This window comes from Chionomys nivalis, chromosome 4, assembly GCF_950005125.1.
Source record: "Chionomys nivalis chromosome 4, mChiNiv1.1, whole genome shotgun sequence".
In the NCBI taxonomy this organism is placed as follows: Eukaryota; Metazoa; Chordata; class Mammalia; order Rodentia; family Cricetidae; genus Chionomys; species Chionomys nivalis.
In genome coordinates this window covers 92,882,301-92,907,646 of record NC_080089.1, presented here as the reverse complement: position 1 = coordinate 92,907,646, position 25,346 = coordinate 92,882,301, and the positions used below count along the sequence as shown (strand labels likewise).

At 39.7% G+C, this 25,346-nt stretch overlaps 1 protein-coding gene across 9 annotated transcripts in view; it reads right to left on the bottom strand.

Annotated features, from left to right (window-relative positions):
* The window catches only part of Tfdp2 (transcription factor Dp-2), a 119,542-nt gene that overhangs the window by 67,501 nt on the left and 26,695 nt on the right, over positions 1-25,346 (bottom strand). For 4 of the 9 annotated variants that reach the window (XM_057766725.1, XM_057766721.1, XM_057766726.1 and 1 more), the window contains exons 2-3: positions 24,093-24,159; positions 13,611-13,645 (exon numbers count right to left, since the gene is read on the bottom strand). The exons of 1 other annotated variant lie outside the window; for it this stretch is intronic. In XM_057766725.1, coding sequence (XP_057622708.1) covers positions 13,611-13,641 — 31 coding nt within the window. In that variant the 5' untranslated portion in view covers positions 13,642-13,645; positions 24,093-24,159. Of the gene's footprint in view, positions 1-3,859; positions 3,908-4,276; positions 4,400-13,610; positions 13,646-24,092; positions 24,160-25,346 lie in introns of those variants that run through there. 4 more of the 9 variants (XM_057766729.1, XM_057766722.1, XM_057766723.1 and 1 more) reach the window with 4 other exon arrangements.

Sequence of the window (25,346 nt, the reverse complement as noted above, 5' to 3'; positions counted from 1 at the left end):
AGGAAAATGGATAGAACTAGAAAACATTATTGAGTGAGGTAACCCAGACACAGAAAGACAATTATCACATGTACTCACTCATAGGTGGTTTTTAAACATAAAGCAAAGAAAGCCAGCCTACAAACACAATCCCAGAGAACTTAGACAACAATGAGGACACTAAGACAGACTTACACAGATCTAATCTACATGGGAAGTAGAAAGTATAAAAAGACAAGATCTCCTGAGTAAATTGGGAGCATGGGGACATTGGGGGAGGGTTGATGCGGGGAGAGGAGAGGCAGGGAGGGGAGCAGAGAAAAATGTAGAGCTCAATAAATATCAATTAAAAAAAGAAAAAAATTTACTTTTATGGTATTTATCTTTAGAAACTTCACTTCTTAGTTTATAAGTCTTAATTTGAAGTGTCACAATCTCAGTGATTTCTGTATTGCTATTTTCTTCATTATAATATACATTATATAATATGGTGTCCTGTGTACATTTCTGATACCTGCAATCTACAATGCTATTACGGTTATACTTTTTTAAAGGTTGTCTATTCCATTGAAATTTGGTCAAGACTATTTGTTGTTATTCCTTTAAAGTGTATGCGGATCAATTTAAGAATTTTTTTTTTGTTTTGTTTTGTTTTTCAAGACAGGGTTTCTCTGCAGCTTTTTGGAGTCTGTCTTGGAACTAGCTCTTGTAGACCAGGCTGGTCTCAAACTCGCAGAGAGCAACCTGCCTCTGCCTCCCGAGTGCTGGGATTAGAGGCGTGCACCACCACCGCCCGGCAATTTTAGAATCTTAATCTTAATAAGGGAAAAATCTGATAAACTTCAAAAGTCTCTAAACTCTTTCATCCTTATCTGAAGAAACCTTCAAGGAAGCCTACAGTTCCTAGCCAAACACGAAAACAATGGAATCATTCCCATTCTTCCAAGATCAATTAAATATTTAGAAACTACAATGTATACCTGTCTAATGCACAAAATTTAAAATGTAGCCGAAGAATTTTTTGGCTATTAAATATTACTACTAACTTTACAGAGTAAGATATGGAAACTAATAAATGCCTAACGGAAGATCTGGTGCTGGGCAGAGAGGGCCCTCAGAGACTAAGAGTATTAGTCGCTCTTTCAGAGGTCCAGGGAATCTGGTGCCCTCTTCCGGTCTGCACAGGCACCAGCAACGCAAGTGGTGAACAGAAATGTGTGCAGGTAAAACATCTACACATATAAAATTTTTAAAAAGATCTGGAGCTTAGCTCAAGTTTTCAAAGGCTCAGTTACTCTGGTGTAGGTGGCGCACACCTTTAATACCAGCAATCTGGAGGCAGAGGCAGACCACCCTGGTCTACAAAATGAGTTCCATGAAAAGCTATATAGAGACTATGCCTCAAAAAGCAAACAACCAAACAAACAAAAAAATAAAAAACCCAACCAAATCAAACAAGCAAAAGGTTTGCTTTAAGAAAAGCATACGGGGCCCAAGATATACAGGGCTCAGTGGGTACAGTGTTTGTTCCTCAAGACTGATGACCTGAGTTCAACCTCAGGATCCAGGATCCCGTGTAAAGGTGGGGGAAGAAAACTGACTCCCTGTGGGCTACAGCCCTCATGGTCTGTCACACCAATCATAATAATTTCTTTTTATTTTTCTTTTTTTTTTTTTACAAAAAGCAAAGGATGTAGCTAAATGGTAGCATGCTTGCCTAGGTTCAATCACCATACTAACAAAACCAAAAGACCTCAGAGTTAGACAGGAGTGGTGTGACGGGGAACAGAAGCAGAAGGATCCAAAGTTCTAGGCCAGTCCCAGCATGATGGCTTACAACTTTAAAGCTAGTATATGGAGGGTGGGGGTGGGGGAACAGGTAAAAGGGAGGTGGATTTCTCTGAGTTTCAAGCCAGTCAGAGCTACGCAGTGAGTCCTTTTACCCTGATCCCCCGAAAAAAGGTTCTAACAAAGTGAGCTACATAAGACCCTACAGTTCCTTCCACCCCGAAATGACAGCTGTAACGTGTGAGAATCACACAAGAGCACAGAACTCCCTGCATTACTTATAAAAGGAAAGGGAAGATTTCTACTTTACTTATAATGAATTTGATGGATAAAAAACTTGTAAAATGGACATGACTGCTTTCATTACGTGCATATTATTTTCCTTCTTGCTCTTTCCAGCAAATAAACATCACCCTTTTTTCACGAGCAACCAACCTCAGCTTATAATTTTTCTTCCCATAAACAAACTGCAACTCTCACTTCAATTACACTCAAAACATTTCTCCCACATTTTTCATTCAGAAAGTCTTTGGAGAGTCTCATGCTTCTTATATAAATGACCTATCAACACGGACAACTGATGTTTCCTGTTTCATTTTAAGCCTTTGTACCTATTATGCAATTACAATCTTCTGCAACTAAGCATTTCCTATATATTCTATTTGACTTTGGGTTTTAAGAGTTATATCTAATCTAATGATCTATTTCCTGTGTAACTTAAATGCACTAAATTAACTTTCTCTATTTTCATTATACAAATTTTGAGGTTTCTTTAAAACAGCCTCTTTAACAAAAACTTATACTCATTTTTGTTATGCTGATTCTCAAATCCTGAATATAAAGGGTGAATTTTAAATAAATTATAGATGATAAACGGCTGTCTTATTTATTCACCATTTAGGTCAGATTTATGACCCCTCTCCTCATTCCAGCTTCTGTTGAATTTTGAATGAAACAACTTCAATTGTAACAGAAGAAACATCTGTTGCTTTTTTTTTTTTCACCAGGGCTTTCCTAACTGAAAGAAAGGCTCTCTGCCCCTCTCCAACTCCCCCTCCCTACCCATGCTAAGTTCCTTAAACTTTTTTCCTTAAACTTTTTTGAAGTACATTATATAAAACATTGCTATATCCATTAAAATATTATAGCTTACAAAAACATTTATCTTCTTATTAAAGTAAAAAGAATGATATTAAAAGACAACAAGATATGTGTTTCATTGACTATAAATTGTAACCACAATGCAGACTTCAAGGGTATACTTGAAATGATCAACTCAATCAAGCTGTTACACATTCCTGGCTCACTAAGAATTGTTTAGGGATAAGATTTTCTTCACAGGACCCAGATTCTGTATAGCATCTTGCATGCTATATTTTCTTTGCCAGTCCAAAGCTAACATAATGGCAGTCACCACCCCAAGAGGCAGACACCAAATGGTGCCACCCACTCTCATACTGTGCCTCATAATAAACCATCAAGCAGTGGAATGCACCGGCTCCTTTATGAGCAAACAATGCTGGAGCTTCATTAGAATACAGCTGACATTTTCAAAGCACAAATACTTTAAAGAAAATTGTACTAGGGGAAAAAAGGGAAAATAGCAACAATGGCTGAATTTTTTTTCATGTGCAGGTTGATTTCTAGAGATTCTGAGGAAGCATACTTTGTTGCTGAAAATTTTAAAGTTTTCATAAACAGAAAAATATTTAATAGGGGCAAATCTTATTTACTGGGAAAAAATGAAAGTAAAAACTACCACTAGAACTGCTTTCACGAGGAATAACCATGAAGTACCTTTTAAATGACTATTATCTTCAACTGCTTCTTTAACTTTTGAATGAAAAAAGATTCCAGAATTATTTCTGCATTTTAATTAATTTATATAAATAGCTGAGGCTAAACTAGGCTAACTCTACCCCTCCCCCATCCCCTACCCCCATGCTCTGTAGTTTTTCTATCTGTAACTAACAAGGACGTCTTGAAATCAGCATGTTCCTGGCTACTTTTCTATTTAGCATGGCAGCTGCTTAACAAATACAAACACCGTAAAAACTCACCAGGCTGTGAGAAACAAACTGGTCTCTCTTACCTGGTCTGAGGAAGCATGCCTCTCACTGCAGTACCAACAACACTCTACAGTCTTTGTTACCATTCAGTGGAAACTTGAGACTGTGTCAGACGTAAGCAATCGAGCTCAGACAAGCTCAATTTAAAATACTTCTCAATAAAACTAAAAAGATGCTCAAGAAAACCGGCCAAGTGGCTTGAACAGATGTGCTGCAACTGCCCAAATAACAAAGACACAACCAAAGAAACTCAAAACGCAGGTGCTGAGAAAGCGGTTTTTCTGCATGGAGCTTGGTTTTCTTGCTAAATTACAAATGCTTTTTAAAATTTTTTTAAAAAATGCTTAAAGGTAAAAGGTGATAAAATGCCTAAGTCCAAGCTATTGTTTTTCTAAATATCATTTAAATTTTAAGTAGTTTAAAAAATAAAATTAACTTACTCACAAGACCTGCATAATGCGAATTATACATGTCCGACTATCTGTTGGCTCCAAGGCAGTCAGTCACAAAGCAGAAGACCTTAACGCATTTTGAAAGCAGAGCAAATGCACCATGAATTTCAGAGAGAAAAAGGAGGAGAAACTTGAAAAACTGCTCGGAGCTTTCTGAGCCTGTAGAAACTGTCCAACTCTTGTGGGAGGGGAAAAAGTCCTCGTCCTGCCCCCCGAGATAGGCCATGCTTCAACGCCAAAGTGAATGACAGGCCCGTTTCTGATATCAACAAAGAGCAGCTTAGTTGTGCTCTATTTTCCCTCCCACTTTCCCACACAGATAGAAGTCTTAAACTTTTGGGGTTAGCCCTTTTATATTTAGGGTTAAATACCTTTCTCCATTTTCTCAAGAGGGCACCCAATTATGTTGTCCTAGTTTTTAAATTATTAATTAAAATTACATACCTAATATATTTCTCCATTTTCCTACACAGGAGATTTAACAAAAGATGACCTTTTAAGTTCATGTCCAAGTCTACTCTTTGCAATATTAGATAACTGTAAGATTAGCTATCAATATTCATATGCTTTTGCTGCAATAACATTACAAATAAAGCAATGGAAATAAAATTTCCAACTGGCTAGATGTAAAGCATATATCTTTAAGTAAGTTTAAAACAATAAGCACTTCCATCAACCTGTATTTACTGAATATTGATCATAGTCAAGTACTATTTTGGAGCCTGGGGATACAGTAGTACTGAAAACAACAGACAAAAGCCAAACAAAAATCCCTGCCTCCAGCAGCCTTATTAGTTTCTCTTCTCCCAGTTCTCTGTGAGCACCATTATCCACAATGACTGAGGTGACTTTTTCCCTCTAATCACAAACCACCTACACTGGAAAAAATCTCCCCTGTGAAACAAGGTTTCTTGCTAGTTTGCTTGCTTCTTGTCCCTACCTAGAGACAGATAATGATTAAAGTTCAAATATAATTTACCTTGTATATATTGTTTGGGACAGGCTCCTATTTTGTAGCCCAGGCTGGCCTAGAACATGTGGAAATACTGCCACAGCCTCTTAAGTGTTGGGATGATAGGAATGAGTCACCAAACCGTTTTTAATGTATTTTCTGACAATAGCTCCAGGAATGCAAGAATTTTGTGCTTTGTTTTTTTAAGTATTATATCAGCATCTTAAAGAGTACCTGCCCGACATCCCAATCAATAGTGACTGAAAGAGACCAGATGATTTTTCTTAGTCAAACTTTTCTTTGCTATCATATATTACAAAAATATGCAGACAAATATGCATTAACAATGCTCTAGTATGGGGTATGAATTAAGTTGGTTTGTGCACATGTTAAAATTGAAAATATAACTTACAAGACCCCAAATCTTTTCTTAGTCTAACGTATTAAAGTATCAACGTGGGTGAATCTACTGTATTTGAGCACTCTATTAAAATTCAATGAACTGACGCCAGGCAGTGGTGGAGGAAGAGGTAGGAGGATCTCTGTGAGTTGGAGGGTAGCAAGTTCCAGAACAAGTTTCAAAGCTACAGAGAAACCCTGTCTTGAAAAACAAAAAAATAAAAAAGGAAGAAAAACCAAAACTCAATGAATGGGGACTGGAAGGATGGCTCAGTGACAGGAGCACTTGCTACACTTCCAAAGGATCTGTTTGGTTTCCAAGTTCAGTTTCCAGCATCCATGATGGGTTGCTCACAATTTCATTAACTACAGCTCCAGGGGATCTGACATCCTCCTTCTGGCTTCCATGGTGTGGTGTGTGAGTTAGTCAGTCAGTCAGTCAGTCAGTCAGTCAGTCAGTCAGTCAGTCAGTCTGTCTGTCTGTCTGTCTGTCTCTCTCTCTCTCTCTCTCTCTCTCTCTCACACACACACACACACACACACACACACACACACTTACTGGAAACAGTTTCCAACTCCCCATCTTTTGCATTGGCCTTGATCATCATAGTAGAAGATCTTATAAAGTAGGTACAAACAGCTATAACCTGTTAGATCAGCTAAGGGCTTATTGTGTCACTAGAGACTGGGACATCTGGGAAGTAGATGAGGTCATATCCACCTTACAGTTTCAAAGTAAAAGAAAATGAGATTCAAATCTACTCACCATACCTCTCAACTACGGATCATTCCTCTCCTTACCCAAAACTGAACACCGTTTACAAGTTCAAATATAATTTACCTTAAATATATTTTAACAATAACTGTAAGAGTAGCCCAAATACTCAATGTACTGCACTCTCTTATCTCTCTTAGCAGGCAAAATAATCATTACCTTCTATACTCCTTTACAGGAGTATGACAGACAGTGTAGGAAATACATAGGATCTTCCAATGTCATAATAAAAAGCGTCTTTGGAGGGCCAGCAACTGCCATCAAAGCCTAATGACCTGTGTTGAATCCCCAGGATCCAAACAATAGAAGGAGAAAACTGACTCCCATAATGAAATTACCTGGCGCAGAACCCAGAAGTGCAGCCTTATCTGTGGCTGAATAATTACACATAAGTTGTCTTCCAACCTCCATACACACACACATAGGCACGCACTATGTATTTTTTAAAATTTTAAAAGTATCCTCCTAAACAATTTCTTCTACTTAGGGGTTACAGAGGCAGCCAGGTGGTTAAGATCACGAACGGCTCTTCTAGAGGAATCAGGTTTGATTTCTAGCACCCACATGGCAGCTTACGACTATCTCTTAACTCTAGTTCCATGGAATCTAATGCCTTCTTCTGGCCTCTGTGGGCACTGCACACGTGGTACACAGACACATGCAGCTAAAACACCCACACACAAAAAAATTAAAAATGTAGTTAAGCATTATTAATTACAATTATTGGTTAGAAAACACTAAACATCTCTCTTCCAGGTTTGTATACTGATTTCTCTGAATTGGAAATTGCTAGCCGGGCGGTGGTGGCGCACGCCTTTAATCCCAGCACTTGGGAGGCAGAGGCAGGCGGATCTCTGTAAGTTCGAGACCAGCCTGATGTGGGAGTGTCATATATCAATCTGTTGATTTCATTGGTTAAGTAATAAAGAAACTGCTTGGCCCTCATAGGTTAAAACATAGGTAGGTGGAGTAAACAGAATAGAATGCTGGGAGGAAGAGGAAGTGAGCTCAGATGCAGGGCAGCTCCTCTGAGAGACAGACCCCATGCTCCCCTCTCCCTGGCAGACACAATAAAGCTCCGACCCAGGATGGACGTAGGCTAGAATCTTCCCAGTAAGCACACCTTGGGGTGCTACACAAATGAATAGAAATGGGCCAAGCAGTGTTTAAAAGAATACAATGCGTGTGTTGTTATTTCGGGTATAAAGCTAACCATGCGGGAGCCGGGCTGTGGGAAGAGGCCCGCAGCTCCCTACTACACCAGCCTGGTCTACAAGAGCTAGTTCTAGGACAGGCTCCAAAACCACAGAGAAACCCTGTCTCGAAAAACCAAAAAAAAAAAAAAAAAAAATGGAAATTGCTATGTTAACTAGCAACTTGACCAACTACATTTAATAGTGACAGATATGAATATATCTAGAAAGAAATGATACTGACAGCACAAGGATAGCTAGTTGACCTAGCTATCATGAACAAGTGGCAATTAGTAAGTTTGAACTTTGATTTCTTACATATTAAATAAAATTTAATCCCTGAAACCACTTGAATGAATAAATATTGTTTTCTTAAAACATCACACAGTAAACAAGTTTACTTTTGTTGCTCTAAGTCCTATTTTCAGCATAGATGTTCTCCAAGGGATTGATGTTTGCTAAAGTCTACACTGTAGCGAGCTGCGTGAAGTCACACCTGATTGGCAATGTAGAGAGCTGCATGGAGCCGCACCTAATGGTGCTGGCTCCCGCCCTCCGCAATCCCGAAAGCGAGTGCTCTCTGTGATAACCAACTCCTAATATCAACTAGGCCTGACTTATGCTATTATCACGCAATGATTGTCAGCTGCTTGCATATGCGGGGACCTATGGGCAGTGCCCACCTGGCAATCCAGGGTTGGTTGTCCATGCCTACTTAAGGGTTGGGAAAGGTAGAGAGAGAGGGGAGGGGAGGGGAGGGGGGAGGGGAGGGGAGGGGAGAGGGGAGGGGAGGGGAGGGGAGGGGAGGGGAGGGGAGGGGAGAGGAGAGGAGGGGAGGGGAGAGGAGAGGAGAGGAGAGGAGAGAGCAATTTTACAATTGTCAAAAGGTCCTGAAATAAAACTGCAGTGAGAAGAGCTCCGGTGGTCGCATCATCCTTGCTGGACGAGGGGGGCCGCGACACTACAGTATCCCTTAAAGGTTTTAAAAGATGTTAAAAGCTTTGATCTTAGCTGGGCATAGTGGTACATGCCTTTAATCCCCACACTTGGAAGGAAGAAGTAGGTAAATCTCTTTTGAGGTCAGCCATATCTAAACAGTGAGTTCCAGGACAGCCAAGGTTACATAAACAGACCCTGAATAACAACAATAATAATAATCATAATCATCATCATAATAATAAAAGTTTTGATCCTCAGCCAATAATCCTGTTGGGAGGTAGCAGAAACTTTTAGACATAGGATCTAACAAGATGTGCCTTTAAATGGATTTTGGAAATGCCAAACCATGAAGGCTAGATTCCCAACTATACAGTAAATGGGCTTTCTCTGCTAAGTGCTTCTGTCATGATATACGGCACCACTACAGGTCCAAAACAATGGGGCCTATCAATTATAAAGTAAAACTTCCAAAATGATGAGCCAAAATTTTTCTTCTAAGTTGATTTGCCTCAGATATTTATTGCAGTAACAGTGATAACACAATGCTATTTTCTTAAGAATGCAAACTCCCAGCCGGGCGGTGGTGAAACATGCCTTTAATCCCAGCACTCGGTAGGCAGAGGCAGGTGGATCTCTGTGAGTTCAAGGCCAGCATGTTGTACAAGAGCTAGTTCCAGGACAGGCTCCAAAACTACAGCTAAGCCCTGTTTGGGGGGGGGTGTGTGTGTGTGTGGAAGAATGTAAACTCCCCTTTTGCAGGTCATTTACCACTACTACATAGATGACTACTAAAATTCTCAATAGCTATCCTGAGCTTTTCCATTCTTTTCTAAACCCTAGTTTAGAACTGTTTATTGGTCAGCATTGTATATCTCCAAATCTCCACTCAACTTCCTCAGTATTTCCTTCTCATACTGATCTCAATGTTTCCCAACCTTGCTAAAAGCACCACATTGAGCAAAGAGAGTGATGCATGGTAGTGTGCATCTGTAACCCCAGCACTGCAGACATGGCAGTGCAAAAAATTTTTTGAGTTTTAATATATAGGACTTTACTATAGTTTAGATGTGCTATTCTGTTCCCAAAATGCTCATGTGCTGAAAGATGGTTCCTAGTACAGCACTGTGAAGAAGCAGCAGAATGTTTAAGGGATGGAAACTTTCAGGGATAATTTATAGGCTCAAATCTTATGAATACATCACTGCTCATCTTTTTTTTTTTTTTTTTTTGGTTTTTCGAGACAGGGTTTCTCTGTGGTTTTGGAGCCTGTCCTGGAACTAGCTCTTGTAGACCAGGCTGGTCTCGAACTCACAGAGATTCACCTGCCTCTGCCTCCCGAGTGCTGGGATTAAAGGCGTGCGCCACCACCGCCCGGCTCTTCACTGCTCATCTTGAAAAATAATTAGGTCTTGATTCCTATGTGAGTGAACTGTTATAAAAAGATGATCGTTGGTCCTCCCCAAATCCTTTCCTTCCTATCTTGCTCTGTGTTCAGATCTTCACTCTCTCCCTCTTTCCTTTTCCCTGACCTGATGTTACCATTTTACTACAGTACGAATGCAGATGGAAGGCCCTCATCAAAAGGTCAACTCTATTTTGTACTTGTAGCTCCAAAACTGTGACCTAAATACATCTCTTAAACTTTTTTGTTTTGTTTTTCCAAGACAGGTTCCTCTGTGTAACCCTGGCTGTCCTGGAACTCAGTCTGTAGACCAAGCTGGTCTCAAACTCAGAGATCCACCTGCCTCTGCCTCTGGAGTGCTGGGATTAAAGGCGTGTGTCACCACTGCCCAGCATACATCTCTTAATTTTATTAAGTATTTAGGTATGTTACCGCAACATGAAATGAACTAAGATAGACCTGAAAAAAAATGCATACTCTTCCTACTAATTTTCTTTCCTACTCCTTCCTACTAGTAGTCTCTTTACATATGGAAATACACTATTGCCTATAGAGAACTGTGTTACCAAGGGAAGTACAGGTAATTAGAGAGACAGAGAAGAAAAGGAGCTCTGGATGCTATAGAGATGTTGCAATACAGGAAGCAGTTACAAGAGTCCTACTTCCTTAAATTTGTAAGTATGATATTGCAAATTTGTCCTTGTCCCTGATATTCTGTCTCCCAGTCTTTGTTTGGATGAAATGAAAATTTCTCCTGAGGCCTGATCTTTTTGTTTTATTTGCTTCCTTGAGACATGGTCTTTGTAAACCAGGTTTGCCTCAAACTCACAGAGATCCGCCTCTTCTGCCTCCTTACTGCCGGGATTAAAAGTGTGCACGACCATTGCCCTGCCCTGGTGTCTGTTTAGGACAGGGTCTCACTCTATAGCCAGTCTGGCCTTGAAGTGATCCTCTTGCCTTATCCTCCTAAGCTCTAGAATTTTAGGCAGTAGTCACTACACTGTGTCAGCTTGCTCTTGTCTTTTCCTTTCTCCACCTCTTCCCACCCCCACCAGTGTTACACATAGTCCAGGGTAGCCTCAAATTCACTATATAGCCAAGGATGACCTAGAGCCCCAGACCTTCCTGAATCAACTACCCAAGCACCAGGATTATAGGTGTACCACACCACGCTTGTTTCTTAAATGTGCTCACTTGATAAAGTGCTTTATCTACCATGCAGTGAACTGTGGGTTCAACTTCCAACACCACTCAGACCAGGTGTGATGGAGTACAACTGCGGTCCCAACATTCAGTTGGGAAGTGGAGGCAGGAGGCCAGGAGTCAGGGTCATTCTCAGCTACACAGTGAATTGAAGAGAAGCCTGGGCTATATGAGACCCTATCTCAAAAACTAAATTAAAATAAAAAATCCAAAAGAGCAGCTGGGGTGGTGGTGGTGCATGCCTTCAATCCCCAGCACTTGAGGGGAGAGGCAGGAGGATTTCTGTGAGTTCGAGGACAGCCTGGTCTATAGAGCAAGTTCCAAGACAGTCAAGGCTACACAGAGAAACCCTGTCTCAAGGGAAACAAACAAACACAAAAATTCAAAAGAGCTAGAATAAATAAGACAATTTTGAAAAAGACTAAAATTGAAGGACTTACAACTTCTTGATTTTAAAGCTTAATTAAAAGTTTAGCAATTTTTCAAGATTGGCACTATTAACATTTTGGACTGCTAATTCTTTGAGGGGCTTTCTTGTGAATTGGAGATGTAGCATCTCTAGCCTCTTTCCAGGCAACTTTTCTACCTCCAGTTGTGAAAATAAGAAATGTCTTTAGACATTGCCAAGTGTCGCCAAGGAATGAAGTAGCTCTTAAATGAGAACCAATGAGCTCAACTGGGTGTAGCAGTGGTGGAAGTCAGACACAGAACAACAGAGCAGAATGTGAATTCAATCCTCAATAATAGCCACCTGACATGACAAAATTTCAAAGGAATTCTATGAGAAAGTGTAGTTTTTTTCAATAAAACCTGAAATCATTAGATATTCCCATAAAACAGAAACTTTATCCCTCATTTCATATACAAAATTAGTTTAAAAATTTACCAGATATAAGTTTAATAACAATAATTATGCACTTGGAAGACAGAGGCAGGCAAGCAAGGTAAACTTTCTCAACAGAGTGAGTTCCAGGACAGCCAGGGCTGTTACACAGAGGAACCTTGTCTTGAAAACAAACAACAGAGTTTTAATTATGAAACATCTAGATTAAAAAAAAAAAATAGGGAAAATTTTTAGTAAGATAAGCCCATATTTTCTTGTGTTTAGAGACTATGTATCCCAGAATGGCCTAGAATTCACTATGTAGTGATGTATGCTATGAAAAACATTGATTAATAAAGAAACTGCTTTGGACCTATAGCAAGGCAGAACTTAGCTAAGCAGGAAAAACTAAATTGAATGCTCAGAGAAAGGGCAGTAGAGTCAAGAGAAGAAGCCATGAAGCCGCTGCCAGAGACAGACATGCCAAAACTTTGCTGGTAGGCCACAACCTTGTAGTGATGCACAAATTAATGGAGATGGGTTAAATTAAGATGTTAAGAGTTATCCAATAAGTAGCTAGAACTGCTGGGCGGTGGTGGCTCATGCCTTTAATCCCAGCACTCAGGAGGCAGAGGCAGGCAAATCTCTGTGAGTTTGAGGCCAGCCTGGTCTACAGAGCGAGTTCCAGGACAGGCTCCAAAGCTACAGAGAAACCCTGCCTGGAAAAACCACAAAAAAAGAAGCTAAAGCTAATGGACCAAGCTGTGGCTCCATGGCATCTCTCCTTGACTCCGCCTCTTTTATCTCAGCATTCCATTTAGTTCTTCTCCCCACCTAGCTCAGTTCCCCTACAGGTCTGCTATAGGCCCAAAGCAGTTCCTTTATTAACCAATAAAAGCAAAACATAGACAGAAGGACCTCCCACACCAGGTAGGGATGGGGTATTGTAAGACTCAAAAATATTTAAATAGCTATCTAGCGAAAAAAAGCACACAAAAACATTCAGTAACATGATTAGTCAATGGAGAAGCACAAATTAAAATCCTGACACAGGGCGAGCAAGTAAAGGTACTTGTTGCCAAGCCTGATGACCTGAGTTAAAATTCCTGGAACCCACATGGTAGAAGGAGAAAACTCACTCCTGAAAGTTGTCCTGTTTTCTACATACCTTAGGTATATATACCCTATATTCAGACCCTCTTAAATAGTTTTGAAATTTGTTTCTGTGTAGGAGTATTTTACCTGCATATGTGTTTGTGCACCATGTGTGTGCCTAGTGCCTGTGGAGAAGAAGGTATCAGATCCCCTGCAACTAGAGTTACAGAAGGTTGTAAGCTGCCATGTAGGTGCTGGAATTCAACTCATGTCCTCTGCAAGAGTAGTCCGTGCTCTGAGCTGTTAAACCATCTTTCTAGCACTGCTCCCCAAACCAAAAAAAGTAAATAAATAGCTAAGTAAATCTTAAAACAGCATACAAATTCACTTTAACAGAAAATAGAAAGCAAACAAAATCATGCCCTGACCATTCAAAGTACTGAAAAAGAACTAAAAACCATTGCTAGTTGGGATACAAACTTATGTGGATACTTTGGAGAACATGTTTCGTGATTTCTTAAAAAAGTAAACATATACTCACCATATGATCGAGCAATTCCACTTCTAGACATTTACCTTAGGAAAATGAAAAAGTATGTCAACACAAACTTTTATTTGAGTGCTCACAGCAGTTTTATCATTATAGCCTAAACTGTTGAAAACAAGAGCAATTTTCAACAACTCCTGAGCAGATAAACAAATTGGATACACAGGAATGCTACTAGCATAAAAAATTCTAAAGCCCAGCACGGTAGCACCTGCCTGTAATCCCAGCACCGGAAAATTTCTTTTATAACTGACTGGGTATTCAAGACCACTTTTATCTACAAGGTGAGTTAGAGTACCAACTAGGCAACAGGAGGCTCTGTCTTGAAAAAAAAAAAAAAGAAAAAGGTAAAGACAAAAGATATGGTCAAGTAATTTTAAATTTCAGTTCTTAAGAGACAGACACAGGCTTATCTCTTTAAATTCGTGGGGAGGGGCAGCCAGCCAGTCATTTTACCATGAATCAGGCATAACAAGCTACATTATCAAAACTACTTAAAGGGCTGTAGAAATGGCTCTGCAGTTAAGAGCACTCAGGTTCAATTCCCACACTGACATGGTGGCTCATAGTCATCTGTAATTCCAGTTCCAGGAGATCAGACACCTTCTGACCTCTGTGGACACCAAGCAAACACATGGTGCACATATGTACAAGCAGGCAAAATAGCCAACATAGAACAAAAAGACTCCACTATTTATGTCTCTAGAATATGAAGCTGAAAACTAGAACAATATTCTATAATTCTACCTATCCAGAATATACACTGGGAAAGCAGTTAACACCAAAGATTAAGATGTGGTGACCAGCCCCTTTTTACTTTGGTCTTTTTCTTTTATCTTCTGTTTTAAATTGGAAACTACTTGGACTTTCTTTTACTTTTTGCTTTTGTTTTAAAAAATGAGATGGAGGTCTAACTCTGTAGCCCAGGTTGTTCTTGGACATCTGTTCCTCCTTCCTCAGACTTTGTAGAAATCACTAGCAACTGCTATAATATCTGATTCTAGATTTTCATTTTTAAAAGTTAACTCTCATTTATTCTATTATTTAGCTATTTAACATGACAAACCTATCACTGTTATTTCAATATACTTTAACAAGCAAAAGGAAATTATTTGGTATTAAATATTCTTCAGGGAAAAGCCTAGAGTGAATAGATCAATAAACAAAACTACTTGCAGAATACTTAGCAAATAGCTATGCTCAGATCAGTGAGATATTTAAAAATATCCTGAAACCAAATACAGACTCAAGGATTAAGACTACATTCACAAAAACACAACAGCCATCAAGCCTAGCCCAGTAAGAAAAGCCAAGTTCACCCTAACATGACCTTATCTTCCAAAGTCTGCCAAGAAACTTTAATAGAAACAGCAACCATATGCCATTTTCCTATTCCTCAAAGCAGTATAAAATAAAACAGAAACTTTAGTACTAAATATCTCAGGGCTTGGGTTGTCAAATAAATGGAAGAAAATATGGTGCTGGGTATATATAGTACATGCTTGTAATGCCAGAATTTGGGAAGTGGGGACAGGAGGATCAGGAATTCAAGGACAGTGTTGATTACTCAGAAAATTCAAGTACAGTCTAGGCTACAAGAGACTTTTCTCAAAAAACCAACAAATAAACAACAACAAAAAAGGGTATAAACCATCAATCTGTGAACTGACCACGGAACTTTATGTAACCACCAAATGTGTTAAGACTCTGCTGAGCACAAAAGTACAAGCGTGCTCCAGAGGCTGAGGCACCCAAATTCTGTGAGTCTGAGGACAGCCTGATCTACATAGTAAGTCTCAGGATAGCCAGAGCTATGTAAATAGACCCTGTCTCATGAAAACAACAAAATACTTTGAACACCGAAGCAATCTTTAACAATGACTTCCTACATTAACTGCCCAAATTCCTCTAATCTTCATCTCATTCTCAACAAGTAGTCACATTTTTAACCAGAGAGAAATTCATTATTATGGTCCCTCTGAGAATTATAAAATAACACTCTAAGTAGCCTTCAGTGGTTTTGCAACAAACATCTATAAAGGATTAAAAACAACAGTAATAAAAGATTTCCAAAACAATGCCCCAAATGCAGAGTTACACATTTCTTTTAGGAATTGTTATGTTGAGGTAGTTTCAGTGTGCAACCCAGACTGATACTGAATTTATGGCAGTATCTTGCCTCAGCTCCTCAAGTGCTAGGATCACAGGCCAGAGCTACCACCCAGCTAACTAAATGAGCTTATCAAAATAATTCAAATTTGGTTTGAAATATAAAAATCAACCAAATTAATTTAGCATATTAATGAGCTAAAAATATCCTATCACATAATCATTGCCAGCCTAGCCAAAACAATGAGCTTCAGATTCAGTAAGAGATACATTTTCAAAACCTAAGGAAAAGAGCAAGTGAGAAAGATACCCAACACTAAACTCTGGCTTCCACATGTACACAAAGGATAATTCTGTACAGTAACTTCTCTCCTTCCACCTTTACAAGGGTTCTGGGGACTGAACTCAGGCCCTCAAGCTTGCGCAGCATACTCCTGAGCCACCCTGCCATCCCTCACACTATCTTGGTAATCTGAAAACCTAAAACTACTCTAAAATAAGAGTTTATTTTAAAGCCAGGCAGTGATAGCACATGCCTTAAATTCCAACACTCAGAAGACAGGTGGATCTCTGAGTTCAAGGCCGGCCTGGTCTACAGAATGAGCTCCAAGACAGCTAGAGCTGCACAGCGAAACCCTGTTTTGAAAAACCAAAACTACGGCGTGGAGAGATGACTTAGCTATTAAGAGCACTGGTTGTTCTTCTAGGTCCTAAATTCAATTCGCACGTACCACAGAGTGGCTCACAACCATCTGTAATGAGATCTGGTGCCCTCTTCTGGCCTGTAGGCATACACTGTAGAAGAACACGGTATGCATAATAAATATTTTTTAAAAATGAAAAAAAAAAGGTTATTTTAAAAAAGAAAACTGCTACCTAGCCCTCCTCTTTTTTTTTTTTTTTCTTTTTTCTGATGTGGGATTCCCCTCTAATATGCTGTGAATATGTTTTATTACCATTAGTTAAAAAAGAAGCTGCTTCAGCCTATGGCAAGGCAGAATATAGCAAGGTTGGAAATCCAAGCAGAGATAAAGGAGAAAGAAGGTAGAGTCAGCCTGGTCTACAAAGTGAGTTCCAGGACAGTCAGAGTTATTACTCAGAGAAATCCTGCCTCCCCACTCCCCATTCCTCCCTCCCCCCCCAAAAAACATAAAAAGATAAAATTCCTATACATAAAAGTAAAACAACTATCTTTTCAAATATCTTTCGCTAGTCTTTTTTGTTTGTTTTTGTTTTTTGAGAGAGGGTTTCTCAGTACCTTTGGAGACTGTCCAGGAACTAGCTCTTGTAGACAAGGCTGGCCTCAAACTCACAGAGATCCACCTGCCTTTGCCTTCCGAGTGCTGGGATTAAAGGCGCGCGCCACCACTGCCCAGTCATGGAGTCATTTTTATATGGTTATCGTATTACATTTGTTCCTAGTATTTTCAAGTATAAGAAACGTAGTGTGAAAACTGAGAAACTGCAGAATAACACGGTAAGTCAATAATTACTGATTAAGAAAATTTGGTTATTTTAGTCAGAGGAACAGAACCGTGTGTGTGTGTGTGTGTGTGTGTGAGAGAGAGAGAGAGAGAGAGAGAGAGAGAGAGAGAGAGAGAGAGACAGAGAGAGACAGAGACAGAGAGAGACAGAGACAGAGAGACAGAGAGAAACAGAGAGAGTCAGAGAGAGAGAATGTATAAACTTGTCTGGTGCACATGTTTATACACCCACACAAGATTTATTAAGTCAGCTTTAATCACATCTCAAAGCTGAGAAATCTGTAGGTAGTCAGTCTTTGAGTGTAGATGGTACAACGTTCTTGTGCTCACAGATAAGCACTAGGGAAACTAGGAATGTTAGACATATAGTGTTGAATGAAGATATACAACCTATTTTCCACCCAGAAGGCTGGGAATGGATATGGTTAATAGCCTGGTAACCTCTGCACCATCTGTACAACTGAGGCCATATTTGGCTTCCTCATACTCTTTTTATTATTATTATTATTACTTTATTAATACTAGGAATTAAAATTTCCACTTCCTCCCCTCCTCCCACTTCCCTCCCGCTCCCCCACTCAACCTCGCCCCCTCCAGTCCTAAGAGAAGGCAGGGTACCCTGCCCTGTGGGAAGTCCAAGGCACTCCCCCCCTCTAACAGGCTTAGGAAGGTATGCATCCAAATAGACTAGGATCCCAAAAAGCTAGAACATGCCATAGAGACAAATCCCAGTACCATTATCATTGGCTTCTCAGTCTGCCCCAATTGTCAGCCACATTCAGAGGGTCCAGTTTGATCGCATGCTCATTCAGTCCCATTCCAGCTGGATTTGGTGAGCTCCCATTAGTTCAGCAACACTGTCTCAGTGGGTAGATCAATCCCTCAGGGTCCTGACTTCCTTGGTCATATTCTCCCTCCTTTTGCTCTTCAACTGGATCTTGGGAGCTCAGTCCAGTACTACCATGTGGGTATCTGTCTCTATCTCCACCTGTCGCTGAACGAAGTTTCTATGGTGATATTCAAGATAGTCATCAGTCTTACAAGGCCAGTTCAGGACCAGAGGTGGTTAATAGCCTAGGTGACCTCTGCTTGTCTATAAAACTGAGTGAGACCATACTAGACCCTCTCTCAGGACCTAAAGATAACACATGTAGTCTATCAATAGAACCCATCTTGGGGAAGAGGTGACGTACTTTCACAGGAGTCTCAATTGCAGTTATGCATGTGCTTTATTATGCACCTTGAATTATGTTTCACCAGGAAATCTTTTCCAAATTATACTGTACTTAAGTATGCCTACAACAAACTGTCCAATGTCAGACTCTAGAAGTTTGAACCAACACTAGCTACTGAGCTGTGCTGAATGAACTGCACTTCCTTCTTGCCTTACTCAGATTGTTACTCTGCCGGCCATGTGTGCAGAGACACTGCCCCCAAGCTAATGCCTCAACAACATGAATAATCCTATTGCAAATAACTAGAAATTCTCCATTAAAAAAAATTTTTTTTAAGTTTTTTGAGACACGTTTCTGGGTGTAGACTTGGCCATTCTGAAACTCACTTTGTAGACCAGGCTGGCCTTAAACTCAGAGTTCTGCCTGTCTCTGCCTTCTGAGAGCTGGGGATTAAAGGTGTGGGCCTTTTTTTTTTTTTTTTTTTTTTTTTGGTTTTTCGAGACAGGGTTTCTCTGTGGCTTTGGAGCCTGTCCTGGAACTAGCTCTGTAGACCAGGCTGGTCTCGAACTCACAGAGATCCGCCTACCTCTGCCTCCCGAGTGCTGGGATTAAAGGCGTGCGCCACCATCGCCCGGCCTGTGTGGGCCTTTTTTTAAAGGTGGCTATTTTTTGATTTTTCTAAAAGCTATAGAGGGATCAACAGGGTCATGCTTGATCAACCAGGCAAATTCAACAGATTATATGGCTTTTAGCTAAAAGAAAAGCACCAACCTATAGACTTTGCAATGTGCTAAACTTTAATACAAAATACAGTGTCCCTGACTCAAAGAACTAGAAAACAGAAGTGCAGACAAATATATTTGGTTAAAAATGAGGGTTGAGGGGCTGGAGAGATGGCTCAGTGGTAAAGAGCATTGCCTGCTCTTCCAAAGGTCCTGAGTTCAATTCCCAGCAACCACATGGTGGCTCACAACCATCTGTAATGAGGTCTGGTGCCCTCTTCTGGCCTGCAGACATACACACAGACAGAATATTGTATACATAATAAATAAATATATTTAAAAAAAAGATTTATTTAAAAAAAAATGAGGGTTGAGAGTCAGGTGGTGGTGGTGCACGCCTTTAATCCCAGCACTCTGGAGGCAAAGGCAGGCGGATCTCTGTGAGTTCGAGTCCAGCCTGGTCTACAAGAGCTAGCTCCAGGACAGGCTCCAACACTACAGAAAAACCCTGTCTCAAAAAACCAAAGAGGAGCCGGGCGGTGGTGGCGCAAGCCTTTAATCCCAGCACTCGGGAGGCAGGGGCAGGCGGATCTCTGTGAGTTCGAGACCAGCCTGGTCTACAAGAGCTAGTTCCAGGACAGGCTCCAAAACCACAGAGAAACCCTGTCTCGAAAAGCCAAAAAAAAAAAAAAAAAAAACAAAAAAAAAACCAAAGAGGGTTGAGAATGGGAAGAGAAACCCAATCAGAAGGCATTTTCAACTTCTATATATAAATTGCCCATTCTTTGACTCCCAAACCATACATACGTGAACAGACTCCATATAGCACAAATAAAACTTTAAATATATCATAAAGTAAATGAAGCCAGACATGTAAGCACATGCCTGTAATCTCATCACTCAGGGAGCAGAGGCAGGAAAAGCATCAGTTTAAAGACAGTCTGGGTGATTGCTATGGCGATTAGAAGACCCACTTCCAATCTGGATCTCTGAGGTAGGAAGACATACCTTCAGAATCCAGATCTTATGAGGTGCCAAGACTCACCTCTAATCTGGGCCACACTTTTTGCTGGAAGCCTATATAAAAGACATGAAGAAAGGAAGGTTTTGATCTTTGCCTGCATGTTCCTGCCCTTGCTAGCAAGTCCATTCCTCACTGGCATTAGAGCCTAGTTCTTTGGGGTTCCAGTATATACTATGGACTGAACAACTACTGGATTCCTGGACCTTCTGTTCACAGGCAGCCATTGTTGGATTAACTGGACCACAGTCTGGAAATCATTCTAATAAATCCCCTTTCTAAAAGGATTCATTCTATTAAGTTCTGTTACTCTAGAGAATATAGATATTGGTACCAGAAGTGGTCTAAAGCAACAAAAGTATAAGGATGAATATTTTAAGTATCTGGAATAGGTTTTCCAATTTGCCAGTACCTACAGTTACCAAAGCCTCTCTAGTTATTGAAACCTCTCCTGGGAGCGTGGAGAGTACTGAAAGCCCACGGCATTAACTATTTTACAGACTTAAGGAAAAAATACATTTGGTTATCCTGATTCACAACTAACTTTTAATAATCTGTAGGAAAATGATGATGCTAGTAAGTTGCTTCTAGAATCTCAGGATAAATTGACAAAGGAAAAGAATAAGCTAAAGGTTTCTAAGTGTTCCCTGGAAGAGAATTTTCTCTCCAGTAGCTGAGGTAGCAGAGGTCAGATGCTAGCACTAAATCACCAAAGACAGGTGATATTAGTGATCCTAATGGGCAGGATAGAAAAAGCAAGGTCCATAACAGCCTAACCTACAATGATCAGCACAGCAAAGTGCATTTCATGGTAACCTGACTCATATGGACCTTTGGTACTGGCTAATCAGTCATGTGTTTCCAGGCTTGAAATAGGTAAGAAGCCTACTGAATTCTTGTTTGATCTTTATAAGCAGAAAAATTCTCAAACAAATGAAACAAAGGCTACTTTGGATCATGGCAAAAGGGAAACTTGATCTGTGAACTAACTTCCAGACTTGAGCCAGCTTGTAGACGCAGAATTCCTTGAATGAAAAGAGACAGTGTTCCCTTCAGGAAAGACCTTGATAAAATACTTAAAAGTCACACTGCACAGTACTGGTAGATGTCTTTAATCCCAGCACCTGGGAGGCAGAGGCAGACAGATCTAAGAGAGTTTAAGGCCAGCCTGTCTACAGAGTAAGTTTCAGGACAGCCAGGACTGATACCCAGAGAAATCCTGTCTCAAAAAAAAAAAAAAAAAAAAAAAAAAAGGAAGCCACAAAATACTTAAAAGTTTTACTGTTAGCCTTTCTTCATCCTTCTGCTCTTTTAAAGGGTTAACTGTACCACTGGAAAAGAGAAACAATCAGACTTTCAGATACTGGTTCTGAATTGATGCTGATTCTCCCAAGAAACAAACAAAAAACCAAAATAATCACATCACTAAAAATGGAATTAAGATTTGAGTTGTTGGGGCTTGAGAGATGGCTCAGAGGTTAAGAGCATTGCCTGCTCTTCCAAAGGTCCTGAGTTCAATTCCCAGCAACCACATGGTGGCTCACAACCATCTGTAGAGGGGTCTGGTGCCCTCTTCTGGCCTTCAGGCATACATACAGACAGAATATTGTATACATAATAAATAAATAAATAAATAAATAAATAAATAAATAAATAAATAAATATTTAAAAAAATAGATTTGAGTTGTTGGTGGCTAGTAAAATGGCTAAAGCAGGTAAAAGTGCTTGTCTTCAAGCCTGACCTGGGGTTAATGAGACCATGGAACTACAACCACCACTTTACCAGTATAATTCCTAACTGTACTCTATTTATCCTTATCCCCACAGGTGAGAGGAGCTCTCAGCTCTCATCAAAGAAGCTTCCCTTCGTAACACTGACCATTAAGTGAAACTGTGACTGGTCAAAGTGCAGAAAACAACTGATCGTGAGGGGTCTGTTATGACCCTCTACTGATCTGTCCTAAGAGACAAGCCCCGCCCACTCCTCCTTTTAGCCTGAAGCCTACACTGCTTTCTCTCTCCCTCTGTTCCTCTTCTGAAGAGGTGGCTGCTGTAGCCTCTTCTCCACTCCCCCACCTACCCCCTCTGTCCATCTCCCCCTTCCCTTCCACAACCCAGTGAATAAACTATACCCAAACACTCTCTTTGCATGGCGTGCCTATCCGTCTCTCACCCGCTGCAGCTCCTCTTGGGACTGGCTGCCCCGACCCACCGAGGTCTCTCACCTGCCTGAGACCCACAGAGGACTGGGGTGGTGGGACTGGTCACCCCTCATGGCCCACTGCCGCCCCTTGGGGAACTGCGCTGTTTTATCTAAACTATTACAGTGTCTAGTATCAATGGATAGATAATTCAACACAACAGCATTCAAGGCTCAAAACATCACAGAAGAGGGAATAGGAACATCATAAGAGCTAGGGAAGTCTGCTCCAAGAGTGTGTCTCATAGAAACAACATGGAAGTTACACCAGTGATACCTCAACAATATAGTTGCCTAAACAAGACAAAAACCACACACCATGGCAGCACAGGCCATTAATCCAAGCACTCAGAGCTACAGCTCTTTGGTATAACGCCTATGATCTTTAACAATCCTTTTTTTAGCTCTAGTGCATTCAATAAATGTTACATTACCATTCCTATGTATGACAGCATGTGGGGGAAAAAAGTGAAAACCACCAAGACAAAGTATTTCTCAAATACTTTTACAGCACATAAACTCAACAGTAATTCCTATAGACTATTAATATTATTTATTAAGACAGGTATTTTTATACCAAGTACAGACTTCAGTAATCTCCATGACACATCTCATAGACAAAATCTTTTAAGAAAGTTGGTTTTTCTTAAAACTGTAATACAATGCCAAATATTTTGTTCCTACCCTGTACAGTGGAAAATGTCAAGTATTTACAAAGCAGGAAAAAAAAAGATATCCCACATCACTCAACTTAAATACTTAATCATCTTACAAAGAATATTGCTTTATCTGTAATGTCCATATATTCTACCCTCCTAACAGTAGATTATTCTGAATCTAGTGGCAAATATCCATAAATATTTCATGTATGCCTACATGCTAAAAGATACCATAGAGAGATGTATATAAAGAAGTTGCAGTTGTCAAGGAAGTTCTTATGTTGGTGAATCAGATTTCTGATATTAAGTATGCCCTAGTAAATCATGGATTAGTCAGAGAAATTTATCTATTAGAAAACACATTTATTGCATTTTTCTCCACTGCACTTTCTTACAAGTTAAACAACTTGAAAGTAAAAAACTGGGAGACAGTTTTTAATTTTTAAATGTTTTATTAGCATATTAATTATATAAAACAGATTTTATTGTGACAGTTTGTACATATATACAATATATTCCAAACACATTTGTCTCTCTGTTACCTTCATCTGTCTCCCTTCTATCTCTATTAATCCCCTCCCCTTCCCGACTAGTTCTCTTTTGGCAGCTTACCAGTAGTTACACCACGGAAGAAAGGATCTTTCCTTCCTCTATCAGTCAATAACCACATATAATCAGAAGAGACCCATTAAATTCCTTAGTTCCCACCTTGTTTTGTTTTGTTATTGAGACAAAGACTCAATATAAAGCCTGGAACTCAATATAAAGCCCACACTGGTTTCAAACTCAGTAATCATCCTGGCTCAGCCGCTTAAGCATTAAAACTTTAGCCACATACAGAAAAAATAGATTTAACAGTGTCAATTGGAATAAGATCACTGGTAAAGGAGTTTTGAAAATCCTAAAGAAAGAGATAGGGAAACATTGTACACAAAGACCTTCCACCTCCTAGAGACAACTGATATTATTCATATGACTCATTTGGTATGTGATGACACACCTAACACTATATAACTATTGTATACAAAGAATTCTTATAATTGTATATTTTCTACAAGAACTACAACAAAATTAAATTCAGAAATTTTTTATTCACTAATCCTTACCTTTTGTTGGACTGGAATTCTGATCTATAAAGTCCCTCAGTTCTGCATTTGTAGATGTCAAACAAACCTGGATTAAAAAAATAATAATAATAATACTACGATCTGAAGTATTATAGTATTACTTAATAAACTATTTTTATATTTTTCACCAGAGGTAGTATCAAGTATTATATAAAGTACTATGAAATAAATCAATTATATCATCCATAGGAGTATATTACTAAAAAGAAAATCTTACCATATTGTTTTAAGTGGGAAAACTAAGAATTTTAGATTAAAAGTTAATGGAATGTTACTTATGAAAATCCACAGATTTTCTAAATATTTTGAAGGCAAGTAATATAGCAGCTGCCAACAGATAAATCACAATTCCATCCTGAGAGCTGGAGGCTTGGCTCAGTAGCAGAACACTTGCCTTGCATGTACAATGCCCTGGTTTGATCTCTAGCACTATAAATATGAGAGTAATTATATCCTCATTGCTGCCCTTAATTTTTAATATTCTTAATCACTTCTACAATGTTTTTAAGAATGACCACAGAAGTACAATGAATGCCCTAAGTACAATGACAGCAGCATCAAGCCCATTTGTCTGGGTCCACACTGGCTCATAAAGCCCACTGTTAATGTGCTCTCGTCAAGCCATTCAAATTACACATTTGCAAATTAGGATGTGCTGCCAGGACTTATCAGTTCTGGTTGTTATGCAGACCCAAGGAGATGAGTAATGCTAAGTATGCAGCATAGTACATGGCTCACACTCTTCAGTCCAAGTCAACACTCATTACTAGTTAGTGCTGTTTATCAGCAAACAACCTGCCTTCAGATGGTTTATTTCACTTAATAGCTACAAGGCTATCTGATATTATGAAAATGTAGTATCATAAGAAATATTTGAGTTTTGCTGTGGATATAAGGCTTCATAGACCCCAGGCTGGCCTCAGACTATACAGCTGAGGATTAATCTTCTGATCCTCCTGTCTCTACATTAAGAGCACTGAAATTATAGGAATGCTTGACCACACCCGATTTTCATCAAAACTCAAAAAAATCTGTTTCAGAGCCTAAGGAAATCTCCATTTTGAAAACAGGGGCCATCAAGATGGCTCAGTCCGTAAAGTGCTTGCTGAGTAAGGCTGAAGATTTGAGTTCAAACTCACATAAAAATAGAGAGAATCACTTCCAAAGTTGTCCTCTGACCTCCACAAGACAATAACCCATAGCCCCTCCGCCCATGCCTACTGCATCATATAC